At 43.1% G+C, this 15,186-nt stretch overlaps 1 protein-coding gene across 1 annotated transcript in view; it reads right to left on the reverse strand.

Moving 5' to 3' along the window:
- The window catches only part of DARS1 (aspartyl-tRNA synthetase 1), a 416,054-nt gene that overhangs the window by 178,402 nt on the left and 222,466 nt on the right, over window positions 1-15,186 (reverse strand). Inside the window, exon 6 of the mRNA XM_085647532.1 lies at window positions 2,994-3,096. Within this exon, the coding sequence (XP_085503658.1) occupies window positions 2,994-3,096 (103 nt within the window). The remainder of the gene's footprint in view (window positions 1-2,993; window positions 3,097-15,186) is intronic.

Here is a 15,186-nt window from a genome sequence, read left to right on the forward strand (position 1 = left end):
TGCTTCTTCTTATGACAAATCTCCTAATATCACACCGGTTGCGGCTAGGGCTGCCGATGTTAGAACTGGGTAACTAGGTTAGAATCTCGTCTCAGGCGCTGCATCTTGTGATTCTTGCAAATCGCTTCGTTACACAGTGCTTAAAAACTGTTGTGTAAGGAAAGCTGATTTACGTGTGAAGCGCTATAATGTCCTTGGTTCAAGTTTGCGCTATAATTATGCGGGACAGGAAAGCGGGTGTGGCCTAATGTAATGTAATCGGACAATATCAGGTGAAAGCACTATGTATTCACAGCTCAGGGAGTGCTTCTTCTTATGACAAATCTCCTAATATCACACCTGTTGCGGCTAGGGCTGTGGATGTTAGAACTGGGTAACTAGGTTAGAATCTCGGCTCAGGCGCAGCATCTTGTGATTCCGTACAAATCGCATTGTTACACTGTGCTTAAAAACTGTTGTGTAAGGGGAGATGATTTCCATGTGAAGTACTATAATGCCCTTGGTTCAAGTTTGCGCTATAATTATGCGGGACAGGCAAGCGGGTGTGGCCTAATGTAATGTAATCGGACAATATCAGGTGAAAGTACTAAGCCCGGGAGTTCTGTGCGCGCGCTAAAAGAAAATTAAAAAAAAAAAAACACGCGAGAGCTGCGCGCGGCGGCAAAAATGAAAGCAGTTGCAGGGTCCAGATGGCGTCTGTGCGCGTGCCCGCGCGCGTAACCGCAAGCTTTAGGCCACAAGCAAAAGCTTGTGGTCGGATTTCTGAAGCCCACTCACTAAATGTCTCGCCAGACTAGCGCATGTGCTGGCTCAGGCGAGACCTAAAAATGTAGCGCAACATATGCTATATTAATATACAAAAAAAGGAGCAGAAAAAAATAACTGCCAACTCAGTAATTCAGAAAGCAGTAGTTTACAAAACAAAACACTGTCTCCATATAGAGGCTTTAAACACTGAAAAAGCATGGTTCAAGCTCTTTAAACGCAAGAGGCAGAAGAAAACACAGTACACACTCATGGAAGACTATTTACATTAAATGTATTTGCTCACTGGTGAGAACCTACCAGATAAGGAGAAGCAGACTGATTTTACTTTGAAGGGCACATAATTCGATACTAAGGAAGTTTCACGTGTGCAGAGCAGATTTACTGAAACCCATCACAGGGGAAGCATTCGATTTACTGAAACCCATCACAGGGGAAGCATTCGATTTACTGAAACCCATCACAGGGGAAGCATTCCCTGCATGGAGGGGTCATGACATTCTCGTTCTGTAGCCTCACAACATTAAATGCTGGCTCGGGAAAGGTTCTGGGCTGGGGGCAAAGACTGCAGTCAAAGGGATAGTATAAAGCGCTGAAAGGACAGCCCTGCTTGCTTTCTGGGTCAAACCCATAAAAAACTATATTCGTTAGCACAACCTCTTGCCAACAGGGCCATCACTTTAACTAAAAGCAGCGAGCGAGAGAAGGTCTTTCAGCCTTTCCTTGTGGCTTTCGTTTACGCTGTGAAATCATTCCTCAAAGATCTGTCCTCAAAGCCAATCTTTTTATGCATGGGCAAACACTGGATGTTTCTTACTTCCAGCCGAGGAATCGCAACATACAAAGTGGTAAATGACGAACTGTGTCGCATACGCTGCTGGACAGCAGACGTTTCCAACCGGGTTATTCGATTCACAAAACTATAAGCGTACATAAGCGAAGCTTACAATGTGCCTAAATTACAGACATAGGTGTGGCATTCACATATAATCCTGGCACATGGCTCTGTTCCCTAACTCTCTGCATTGTGGTGATTCCATACGAGTGTTCAAAATGTTTAGTTTTCCACCCAAAGTACAATCTAATGCGCACGCACTTTATAATAATGTGTAACACTTAAGTATCTTTCAAAACTTTTTGCACTACTTAGAAAACAATCAGCTTAAATATCTGAAGTACAGAGACGTGTAGAAATGAATTTCCAAATGTTTCGATCTTTAAATTTATGACTGGGTGGGTTTCAGCTTCATTCGCACCATTGGCCACAGCTTTGCCATTCCCCTAGGAGCCCCCATTTTCACGTACGAATGCGGACGTTCTGTACTTGAAATGAGTTCAGTGCACTTTTATGAGCCTTTGCAGCTCTAACATAGACATTCCTGCCTCTGTCAATCAACACCGACTCGTGCAAGTGTGATTTTAAAAATGTTTCTATGCTCATACATGTAAAAAAGTATTTTCGTTAATTAGCACCAATAAGTTTTGGATAGCATTTGAAATGCAGCAGAATGATTTTTAAATAAAAAAACAACTAATCTAAAAATATGAAACCGTGGTGGTGGGATGGAACAAAGACACCCACATTCAAAAGCTTTTTCTCAATGCTTATACCTTTCTTATGAGAAACTATTTTTCATACAACTTATCACGTTTTAAGTTAGTCTAAATGATGCCGTTAGAGATTCATAATTTCCTTTATAAATGGTGAAAAAAAAGTTGTGGGACTTAAGTTTTACTGTACATGGGCAAAATAAATCTGAAAAAATAAATATATCTGCCATGTGGGCATTTCAAACTCTGAATTCAAAATTCTGAACATAATTATTTTCAGAAATCATTTCCTGAAAGGTTTTGGGCAAAGCTAGGCCCTCCTCTCTTTTGTCGGGGGCCATTTTATTAAGACTTTAGATCTGAATGCAATAAAGCGAGGGCACAGAAGCCCTAGCTGTTGCCGCGGTGCCAGGGCTTTTCTGTGAGGCGCTTTGAATACTCTGTAGAGGGGCTGCTGGTGGAAAGCGGTGCCTCAGCAGTTCCCAATGAATTCCAGGCTGAGCCCCTTTCTGTCTTTTGTAGAGTAACGCACTCTGTGCGGCAGAGAGCCGATAATTTAAATAACTACACTTTAAAACAAACGAGGCATTGATGATAATGTGTGAAACTGGTAGAGCCCGAGGCGCTCAAGTTCCCACCATTGTTGACTTGACAACAGGATATAATTGCTTACTTACTTGGCGGCGAATTTAACCATCTGCTTGCTTGCGCGGTCTCCCACAGCCACCAGGGCCTGCACATTGAACTGCTGCTGACGCAGGACCAGGAAACACTGCTTCCCTGGAAAGGCAGACACATGGAGCAGGTGCATCAATGCCGGAGCAGGCAGCACGTTCAAGAATCAGTTTCGACAGGCATTTTTGATCATTTTAACAGTTACCAATTTACTTTGTCTATTCTATAACATGCTGATGGCAAGACTGGACATATTAGTTTATGGTAAAATATTTTATTTCGATTTGGGGCCCAATTCTCACAGGAAGTTCCCATTAAAGTTTTGATGATAGCCTCAGGAAAAGTGTAAACAGACTCTTTCTATCCCCAAAACATTTTGCTGACTTTTCTGAGAAATGCTACAGCGTTCAGAGTCTGCCTACAGTGGTCACAAATGGCCTGGTTATTAAATTCCCATTTGGGTTGGTCTCTTAGCGTCTCGTCATTATTGCCAGTTTTCTCATAGATACCAGACACACCACTTTTACCCCACTTGATCCCACAAAACCATGAACCCTGGGTGAAACTGTTGTTTTTTCTCACCTGCAAGGAACCAATCACCATACAAATAAATTATGCAACGCCAGTTAACTGAAAGATAATTAGGAGCAATTATTGTTCGGCTTACATTTTTTTAGTTTTTGGTGACAGCGCATAATCTGTTCAATCGTTTTAATGTCCCAGAGTTTCTGATCCCACATCAAATGAAAAGATGTTGAAGAAAGAACAAATGGCAGACCAAGGCCAAGCACTTCCAGTCCATATGTACTACCAATTCGTATGGTGGTGCAAGCTCTTCCCGCACCCGCCGTCCAAGGGTGTCAAATGAAAGCCAAATTCAAACAAAAAGTTGGAAGGTGCACTTGTTCTGAAGTCAATAAGGCAGCGTAAACAGTAATTCCATAGTAAAGTCCTTTTATTCAATAAATCTCTCAAAACTGGCACACAGCCAACACGTTTCGTTCCAGATTCTTTGCCAGAGGGAACTTCTTCAGGGCTCAAAATCACAAATATCAATCGCGTGCTCTATGGTTGCACTCCCCTTAACCCCAGGGGGGGCAGCTGAGCAGTTTGCCAGGGCCAGTATTTGTTCCCAGTCCGGCCCTGATTGCGATACACCTCCCTTTCTGTATGATAAACAAGACTTCTCACTATTCCAGTTATAGCAAGCGTGAGTGATTCCTATATATTGAATGGCATCAGAAGTAAGTCTATATTCATCCATCAGCAGTAATGCGGCGAATTGGTGTTAAAAGTTCCTCCGCGACTGCATCCCGCGGCGGTGCGGGATGCAGTCGCGGAGGAAGTTTTAATACCAATTCGCCGCATTACTGCTGATGGATGAATATAGACTTACTTCTGATGCCATTCAATATATAGGAATCACTCACGCTTGCTATAACTGGAATAGTGAGAAATCTTGTTTATCATACAGAAAGGGAGGTGTATCGCAATACTACATAAAGCACACGATTGATATTTGTGATTTTGAGCTCTGACGAAGTTCCCTCTGGCAAAGAATCGGGAACGAAACGCGTTGGCTGTCTGCCAGTTTTGAGAGATTTATTGAATAAAAGGACTGTTTATGCTGCCTTATTGACTTCGGAACGAGTGCACCTTCCAACGTTTCGTTCAAATGGGAAGATGCAGTATCTTTTTCGCACAAAGCTCCCAGTTAATCCCTCATTACAAGCGGGCCGGTGTTTAGCAGTGGTAATACCACATCCAGTGTTACTGATACATGGGTGTTTTTTGGTAATTCCGAGTCCTTGCATCTTACTAAAGACTGAAATCAAGATCAATAAAGAGGATAGTCTATCAAGTTTCTCAAAACTGAGTAACTGTTCAAAGTTGGGGTGTTTTATGTTTGGGCGCTAAAACCAACGATGAATTTGTAACTAGTGTATCTTACCTGACCAATCTGCTTGAAATCTAATATACATTTTTCAAATTATTCAATGGTTCCTTTCAGGAACATACACTTGAATCCACAACATTCACCAAAAATCACAAATGCTCTAATATGTTCAAATGGGGAGACATCTTCAATAAAACAAAAGGAGAGAAATGCGATAATGCTTTGAGATTGCTCCTGCTAGATAATGAATCCCATCCAAAGCACATTCCTAGTTCCTTTAGTTCTAAGGTCTATTTTGTGCAAAGCAAAGCCAATTGCGCTCAGCCTACTGCCACCTGGTCCAGGCAAATTCAATAGATCTTGGATTCACAGCTGGACTACTCACAGACAATGTGCAGCTGGGTTTATCAATAATGGATACTTCATACTTAAAAAAGCCGGAATTTCCAGAATCTTACAATAACCCTACCGCACAGGTTGGGGTAGGACTGTTTCCAAATATACTGATGCCTTCTTTCCCCACCAATCTAATAGCATTAGTTTGAATTTCCAAAATCGACTAGCAAATCGAGTAGCAAACTTTGAGTTGAATATTCTCTATCTCCCAGAGCCAGAAGATGTCTATCCTAAATTAGTCTGATTTCCGTTAGATAACATGGAAGCTTGTGATATCAGTATAAATAAATGTACACAACTTTCATAATATAGTCCACCTTTGTCATCACTATTCTAAAGTAATAATGTATTACAAAGAGTTGATGCATGAGCCAGCAGAGAGAGCATGAGAAAGAATGTTTCAGTAATAGATGATGGATGCTACATTTTCAAAGAGGACTAGAAATGTAAGTTCCGTGTATGAGAGTATGCTTATTTCGTGAACTAAGGAAACTCAAACCAGGAACCAATGGTCATGTTAGTGTATATGTTATACAGCACATTTCGATTTTTACGTGGCTTTCTTTAAGCTGCTTAAAATGTACCTTTGCAATAAATTCTAAGTATATTGTGGTGCATTTATTTCTACATATTTATGGCAGCATGTAAATGTAAATTGATACTTGTATAGCGCACTACTCACCCGCAAGGGTCTCAAGGCGCTTGTACGAATACCGCTGTGGAACCCATCCTGGCTTTCCCTGTGAGGCGTCCACTCCTGGGCACCCCCAAGGTGGAGGCCAGGCATCCTTAGCGTTGTGGGGGCCTTTGTGGAGATTAAGCAAGCTATTGCCCAGAGTTGCAGAGTGGGACTCCATGATTGGAATAGACACCAAGGCGATAATTATCATGTCCGTGGAATTTTTGAGCCCAAGACCCGCCGAGGTGGGGAATTGAACCCTGGTCCCGGGCTAGACCTCTGCATCAGGGTCTGCCGCTCTAATCATTGAGCCACACTTCTCCACTCCATATCCTCAGAATAGAGGTGTGTGAATCAGAGGGAACATGAGTCAAACTATTTAAGGGGTTGGGGGACTGAGGGGAGCTCAAAGAAATAGAGCAATTGCAGTTCACCTCAGAGCTCCAAAACTGAAAAGAACAATGAAGGTGCTACTGCTGGAAACTACAATCAAACACAGTGTGCTGTTCCTAACGAACTCAGGACAACACCACTTGTGCACCTTGGTGGTGATAAGGTAAGAGAGTGTTTTACTTTTTAAAACACTGGCTTTCACCCGCCCAAAAGGGTGGTATGCTTCACGATAGGGCTAGCTCCTCGTTGGGCCGGTGCTGCAATGCCAACGGGACACTAGAAAGGGGCTATTCGCCAGAGATCTTTTCTCTCAATTTGCCGCGAGTCAAATAAACTTAGTGTAATTGAGGAACTACTGGCCAGCCAAATTTGTAGACTGGTTGCACTAAAATAAAATTTAACTAAGGAGCTCGTCTGAAAGTAATTTATTCAAAGGGTTCCTATTAAAGGTTAAAAACAACGGGGAATATATTGGGAAATAATGTTCATTATATATTTTCCTAATCGGTCAACATGTTTCTTGCCATTGTTTATCTCTATAGATCTATTGCAATTCATCAGGACCACATAAACCTAATCTCCATGTAGTGGGCCCCACATGTGAATTCATAGTGCGTGCCCATGCAAATGATCACCAAATGTGTATTCACAATGGTATTCTTTATACCTCGTTGTTTGTAGATGGGTAATTCCAAACACTAAAACCGACCCAATGCCCACTGCAATCCGGGCCCTTCGGACACGCAGGATCTTAGGCGCTACGCGACCGTGGAGACTGTAGGATGATGGCCTAGTCGCAAGCGGTACACAGAGTACATACAAGTTGCCCAAGATCCCACAAGTCCCACGGGGCCTGATTCCAGTGGGGACCGGATCGGTTCGACCAGCAGTCAGCATCAGTACCACCAGAGAAGGAACTGCCGTGGACCCTGAGGCCGGAGTGAAGTCTGGGCCGGACGATCTCATCAATTCATCGAACATATATTATAAGAAACAGAAACACTGTTCAATCACTCTCTCTCTTTCTCTCTCAAACTAAAACAGACATGGCACTTATATGACTAAGGGAGATGTACAGTTTATGAAATTATACAGACATCCCTGACCCTTTCTCCTTGTGGTTACCAGGAATGTGAGTGGTGTAGGATTCCAACCTTCTGAGTACACCGTGGACACTGCACTCAATGTTTCTGCAAATTGGTTACATGCGTCGATACTCTGGGTCGCTACAGCAAGGCTTGCATCCAAAAACTAAAATATAGACATTCACACTGCCAGATAATTTGCATACAGTTTATGAACACACATGATTGCATATACAAACATTATTTTGTAACAAGTGCGCGTTCCAGTGCCTCCTTGGAAAGGGAATACTCCTTTTATAAACAGATCCTAACTGCCACCTACTGCTCCCTGGTAAAGTGGCAGTCATGTATCATGATGTACCTTAAAACAAGCCTTTTATAGTGCCCGTTCTGAGCAGAATGTATTTCTAGGCTTCCACTCGTCCATGTCTTACGATGCAAAACGCTGACTGAAAAGGTTTTGACTGAGAATTAATTCCTTAGCAACTGAGTTACGAAACACGTTACCTTGTACATAGGTATTGAGTATCATTCTGACAACATTTACAATTGAAAAAAAAAGAGAACGTGTCACAAATTAAAGAGCAACTTCAATGAGGAACATTTACATATGATCCGCCAGCTTAATTTGAATGCTGAGAATGCACGCGCCTCTGTCCTTCTGGAGCCAGGACTTCCGGCTGCCACGCAGAATAAATCTTGCCATCTAGCACAGCCTGCATTTCTTGAATAGTCTATGAGGAGCCACGGGCTACTTCAAAGAAGCTTGTCCAGAGCTCATGTAGAGTTGTGACCAGTGAATCTTGCCAGCATGAATCTTTTGAAGAGACGTGAAGGAGATGAGAAGAAGCCACAACTCAGATAACCTCCTTCCGGAACCTTCCTCCCTGATTTCTGACCTAGAGATGCCCGCCCCTTCAGTCACCTGACACTGCAGACACAAACCTTTGAGTGACATTTGCACGCAAAGGCCAGAACTTCCCAGGGTGGTTTTTACTCCAATCAGGTTGAGCCGTGCACAGTAAGCATGAGCATGACAGGTATTATAATAATGCAATATTAGCTGCATTTTCAGCAGCTATTTGGACACTGAAGGTAAAACAACGTTCTTGGCTTGACAAGGACAGCTCTTTGGCCTATACTTTTATGTTAAGACCTATTCCATCTGAAGGAAGCATCCATCTCTGTCTGTCAAGCCGACTAAGTACTCCTGATTAAGTATAGTTTTTCTTGGGCAAGTCGGATCCAGAGAGATCCCAATGCAGACTGTGTAAACGTTCGGTTAACTTGGATTTTGTCCCTTTTTGTGGGATTCTGAAATGCATGAAAAAAATGATTGGAGACAGAACGCAACAGCAGAGCAGAATTTAGAACACTAACTTTGGTGATGGCATACAGCCATACAAATCTCTTCAGTGATGACTTTCTTTTTTTAATTTCTTTATTGAGATTTTACAGTTTTTCTCCCGGCTTATCAGCACAGTAAAAATGACCGATTAAACAAAACAACAGAAATGCAAGGTTTAGTGGAGGGAAGAGGAGAACACAAAAACAATCAAATAATTAGGCAAGATACGAGGAGACCAACAACTGAAAAATAAACAATCAGCAAAAATAAAACAATTATGACAGCATAAAATATAGAACATAAATCAAAATTCCCATATTTTAATTATACTTGACCAGTTTATACTAGCCTTGTGTTGAATTTTAATCCCTTGGTGATTTTCAGTCAATCTGATTCCTTCCATCTTATTATTGGAGCCCAGATATTTCGTCCCAACAGCTTCGCTTTCTCCCCCTTCGTTTCATAAATCGACCTCTCTAGTGTGTGTATAGAGAGTAGCCGTGCCAACCATTGCTGAAAGGTAGGGGGAAGAGGATCTAGCCAAGCAGAAGCAATATTGATCTTAAAAACCGCCATAGCAACACAGAGGAATTGGTAAACTGTCTCGTTTGGTCTCATGCTACTAATTCCTAGCAAGATTACTTCAGGGGTTAATATAATTTGTAACCCAAGTGAGCGGTCTATATATTCCATAATTGATTCCAGTAACCCTTGCAGCAGAGGGCAAGATGCGAAAATGTGCACCAAATTTGCTTCCATCCCCCCACATCTTGGACACATAATCCCCGATAGCCCACCCCACTTTGCTATTTTGGCCAGAGTATAATATAGAGAGAAAACAGTTCTAAAGTGTTGCGCCTGAAGCCTGGCAGAGCACAACACCGTCTAGGCCAGCTCTAGAGATTTCGTAAGTGCGTCTGGAGCAGCCCCTACGCGCTCAGCCCATTTACTCTCATGTTTAGTTAAGTCATCCTGTTTTAAGCTAATCAGTTCAGCATATATTAGCTTGATAGATCCCTTAGCACTGCGTTGCATGATGTCAATAATTGCATTGCTATTGAAACCGCTAGCCCCCCCAATTTTTTTTGCCCAAAAAACTGTGCAGCTGTAAATATTTTAAAAAATTACCCCTTTCCAGCCCGAACTCCATCTGAATATCTCTAAATTGACAAAACCCTTCATTCCAAGTTAAATCCCCAGCCTTTGGAACGCCCTTTATAGCCCATCCGGCCATAATCTCATCTGAGAAGATTTTCGGAAGGGTAGGATTTTTGTAGAGCACCGTATAATAATTAAGTCTCCCCAGACCGATCTTTTTTAGGGCCCCCCAGATCTTGAAGACCGATAACAAGGTCTTGAATTTTGTCCTCTTACAATAGCTGGGCTCTGTAAATTTCCAAAAACAATTCTCAGCGTGTTCACCCAATAATAATTTGTAAACATCTGGGAGCTCAATTTCCCCTTCCGTATCCCCGGGACATGACCCAACTAAAATCCTCATATATTGCAAAGCAGCTGCCCAATAATAACTACGGAAATCAGGAATTGAATACCCCCCTCTTTGCCCGTGGCAGTGACATATACCTTAAAGCCCTCCTAGTTTTCCCGTGTACCCAAACAAATAGATTAACTAAACCTTCCAAAATGATAAACCTGGATTTTTGAAATTCCAAAGGGATTGCCCTAAACAAATAAACATTTTTGGGTAAAAACATCATCTTAATGACGTTACACTGTCCCACAAGAGACAGATGAAGATTATTCAGCCTATCAAAGTCAAGCCTCGCCTTCCTAATTACAGGTTCCATATTTATAGCCACCAACTTTTCTAAGTCTGACATGACCCTTATGACTAGATATATTGCCGAGTCTGCAACACGAGAATCCTCGTAGTTGACGAACCAATTCTTTATTATTTGAGTCTTGGATCTGTTAAGTGCATATCAAGTGTATGTGCCAAACTCTAATGCAATTGACTCGACCGCATCCAGTGCAGAGAGTGGATCTACGGTGACAATAGCCACATCGTCGGCATAGGCAAGGACTTTAGATTCAACCCCCCGACTTACAACTGGGCAAATTCCATCATTAGACTCAAATAATCTTATTAGGGGGTCCATATAAATAGCAAATAGCAGGGGTGAGAACGAACAACCCTGTTGTGTCCCTCTCTGTATATTAAAAGGAAGAGTATAATTACCATTTTCTCAAACGAGCTGTAGGTGCCACATGTAACATTTGAATAGACTTAATAAACCCTTCCCACAGCCCAAACCATCTCATCGATTCCCACAGGAAATCCCAGGACACCCTATCGAATGTCTTCTCAGCATCTAATAACAGAGCAGCCATAGGGTCTCCTGAGATCTCCGTCGCATCAAAGAGAGTGATCACCCGCCGTACGTGTTGAGTAGTTCCCCCCACCCATTATAAACCCGTGTTGACAGGGGTGAATAGTTCTTTTTTAAATACCTTTTAGTCGCGTAGCCAAAACTTTAGAGAAGATTTTTACATCGTTATTTAGTAATGCAATAGTACGATATGAGACAGGCTCTCTAGATGGTTTATCATTTTTCAAAAAAACAACATCTGCTCCCGCCCAGGATTCGGGGGCCAACCTACCGTTTTGGGCTAGCAACATAACTTCTATAAAGTCTGGTCCGATAGAGTCTTTAAAGATCGTATAAAATACCAGCAGAATCTGATCCGGTCAGACTGCTTTTCCAGAAGGCAGATCCTGCAAAGCACCCCATATTTCCTCCGGGGAGAACACCTTCTCAAGTTCCTCCTTGTCTACAAGGTCTACCTTCTGTATAGCTACCTTATCTAGAAATTTGCGAATATCTGCAACCGCCACTAATGGTCCTCTGCTATATAAATTCTGATAAAACAGCCTTAAAGTTTCTCGAATACCCAATGTGTCTGTTATTACCTTTCTGTTGATATCATAGACTTCAGAAATCTCCCCAGCTGCCATTTTTTGCCTAGCTCTTACAGCCAGGGTATGTCCCACCCGCTTGTTAAATTCATAGCAGTGCTCTTTTTGAGACAAATATATATCAGCTGCTTTCTTAGCAAGATACTCTCCCGCCTCAGCCTTTTTTATAGCTAGCTGAGATAATATTCTGTCTATTGATCCTCCAGTGCAGATAGCGGTGGCTAAGGCTTCTTCAAGTTTATTTAATTCTTCCCGGACTAGCAGTTCCCAGAGTCTTTCCTTCTTTTGATGACGTAAACTAACTTATTGTTTCTCCTCTCACCCCGCTTTAAAAGTATCCCAAACAATTCCGATTTAAATCCCAGAATTCCTTGATCCACCCCTTCATGAATACAATATAATGAGGATCATATAACAACCTCCGTTCGAAGGTCCATCCCAAATTTTTCGTCTCTGTCATCGTAAAATTCACTGTCAAGATTAACGGGTTATGATCCGATATAATAAGAGGGTGCCTCTCTATGCCAGATTTAATGATAAATTGATTTGAAACAAAAAAATAATCCAACCGGGAAACTACCTTATGTGGGGCAGAAAAAAAAGTACTACCTGGATCAGAGGATTTAAAAAATGCCCATACATCGGTCAGACCATTGTTACGTACTAGATTAGTTAGGGCAGAACCAACCTTTCTTTTTCCCCGGAGTACTTACTTCCTAGCAAACCCCATCGTATCCCGAAGCCATTAATATTAAAGTCCCCACAAATGATTATTGGAGCCGGCCACATTGCCAGACTAGAATCCAAGGTTTCTAGGAGTTCCGGACCGTCACATGTTGAGCCATACACCAAATAAAGCATAAATTTAAAATTATTTAACAAGCATTCGATCACTACCCACCGACCCCATTGATCTACGAACTTTGAGGACCCTGACATCCTTCCTTCGGGTAAGGATTGCCACCCCCGAGTTCGAGAACCCTGTGTCGTATATGCCAACAGTTTGAGCCCAAGTTGTTCCATTATACGAGCTCTACTGCCCTCTCTATATGTGTCTCTTGTACACAAAGGAAGTCTACGCGTAAAGATTTAAGCCAAATTGCTGCCTTATTCCTCTTATTCTGGTCATTAAGCCCACAGATATTCACTGTCAGAATCCGCAAACTCATGTCTTAAGATTTCCCAGTTCCATACAATAAATCCTTCTTATAATAAGTCTCTCAGACCCCGCCTTTCCATTCATACTCATTGTTGGAACCTCCTCAAATAACCAGACAAAGCCATCTTGAGTCCAGTTATGCTGCCCCTTCATTAACCTCGCAAATCGAAATACCTCACACTGTGTTGAACCCACACCAACACACTCCGAGGTCACCCCGAGCCAACCACCCCCACCTCCCTTACAGGCAATTAGGTCAAGAATGACCTAAGTGTGACCGAGATGACTCCCTCCCCGGCAGCGTCGGCGCCCCAAGTGAGCACCGATACCAAATACTTCCTAACCCCGATGGATAGATCCTTAAGTCAATCTAAAAAAAATAATAAACCCCAGCCCATCCCCCCAATTTTCAGCAAAAAAACACATGTCTCAGCAATAAACAAACAGTACGTTTCCTAAGACTACTTTCTTTATCCCCGTGCTCTATAACGCATAGTACATTGCTAACTGAATGGTTACTGACCAAGCTAGACTTCATATACATTTATACATACTTGGGGTGTGCATATACCGTCTTGAGAAACATCAGTCCTTCCCTGTATTTTCACTTTCTACTACATTGGCCTGGGCCCTCGCCCCTCGTGATTCAGTTAGTTCTGTGAGAAACTCTTGGGCTTTTATCTGAGAAAAAACATTCTAGCCCTCCCCTTGTGGATAACCTTGAGCCGTGCAGGGAAGAGCAAAAAGGCTTCACAACCCGCTCCCTGAAACGGGGTGATCATCTGGTGTAACCTCCATCTCCGCTCGACCGTTGTGTGGCAAAAGTCCAGCCGAGCAAAGAAGGTATGACCCTCTGATGATTTTTTTTTTTTTTTTTTTTTTTTTTTTTTTTAAATCGGGTCTAGCTTGGTCTATAATTGCCTGCCTTAGCAAGAAATTGCCAATGAAGATCAATATCGCTCACGGTCGTTCCCCTTGATTTTTAGACTGAGCTCTCTTAAACATTGGATAGCGATGTGCCCGCTGCACTTCCATCTCCCAGTTCCAGTGGGACAAGTCTGGGAAAGCACCCTTCAGTAACTTCACAACGAAGGCCAGAATGTTCTCTCCCTCCACATTTTCCTCAAGGCCGAGCAGCCGGACATTGTTTCGGCGCTGCCAGTTCTCCAAGTCCTCGAGTTTCCAGTCTACATCCCGTGCTTGTTTTTCCTGTGCAACTTTAAATGTATGCAATTTCTCCACCTCCTCCTCCACAGCAACATTTCGAGTTTCTACATGTGTTATCCATTCAGACATGTCAGAGCATAGCTTATTCGTTTTGTGGATTGCCCCTAGTAGCTTCTTAGTAGCGAGTTGCGACCTTTTGCTTTCCTGCCTGGCCTCGCCCTGCATTTGTTTAAGAGTCACGTACAGTAGCTCCAATGTCGGAGATGGAGGTATACTACCAGTGTCATTAGTTCCACATGTGCCTCCCCCTTCAGACCCACTGCCAGTGCAGGCTGTTAATGTTGAAGCAGAATAATCCCATTCGAGCCGTCTGCTAGCTGAATCCGAAGATCTGCCTTTTGTCCTGACCCGACGCCTAAAGGTCTAGACTGGTTGTGATGCCTCTTCTGCGTGGCCTGAGACTCATCCCCTGAAACACTATCTTGCGATGATTCCTGCTCACTAATCTGAGATGTGTCGGAATCATCATTCAGTGAAAAGAACTTGTCACCCTCTGGGGAAAGCAAGGGAGCACTTGACCAAGTATCCTGCTTGGACTCTGGAAGTAACCCCGGGCAGACACGGCGCGGCGTTCCCAAAAAGAGAGGTGAGGTGAGCAAAACACTCGATGTTGGTGTGGCCGGGGGTACAAGATTACGGACGGCTACAACCGGCGAGAATACTCTGCGCCAGCCATCAGTAATGGAGGCATTTGGGATGTCAAGCACTATAGCGGTAGTCCCTGGGAGCAATATGAGTTTACCTGTTTGCCCTCCTATTTTGATCCTGCCCCTGGGAACCGAAGCTGCTCCACAGGCGGTTGACCCGGCTCAGTGCATGCAGAAGACCGTTCTTCCTACTGCCGCCCAGATGCATTCTGGACCTGGTAGTTCTTCCTCCGATTTTCTGCTTCAGAGAGGAGATAGCATTGAGCTGAGCTCGGATTCAAATAGATTGAGGTAACCCGCAGGAAATGGGGCAAATGAATTGCATTTAATTCCGACAGCGGCAGGGGCGAGCCCGTTGACAATGGCCTGCACAGCAAACGCCCATATTGACAGCTTGGGCAAGGACGAAGAGAAAAGTATGGATGA

Source organism: Triturus cristatus, chromosome 3_2 (genome assembly GCF_964204655.1).
Source record: "Triturus cristatus chromosome 3_2, aTriCri1.1, whole genome shotgun sequence".
Taxonomy (NCBI): Eukaryota; Metazoa; Chordata; class Amphibia; order Caudata; family Salamandridae; genus Triturus; species Triturus cristatus.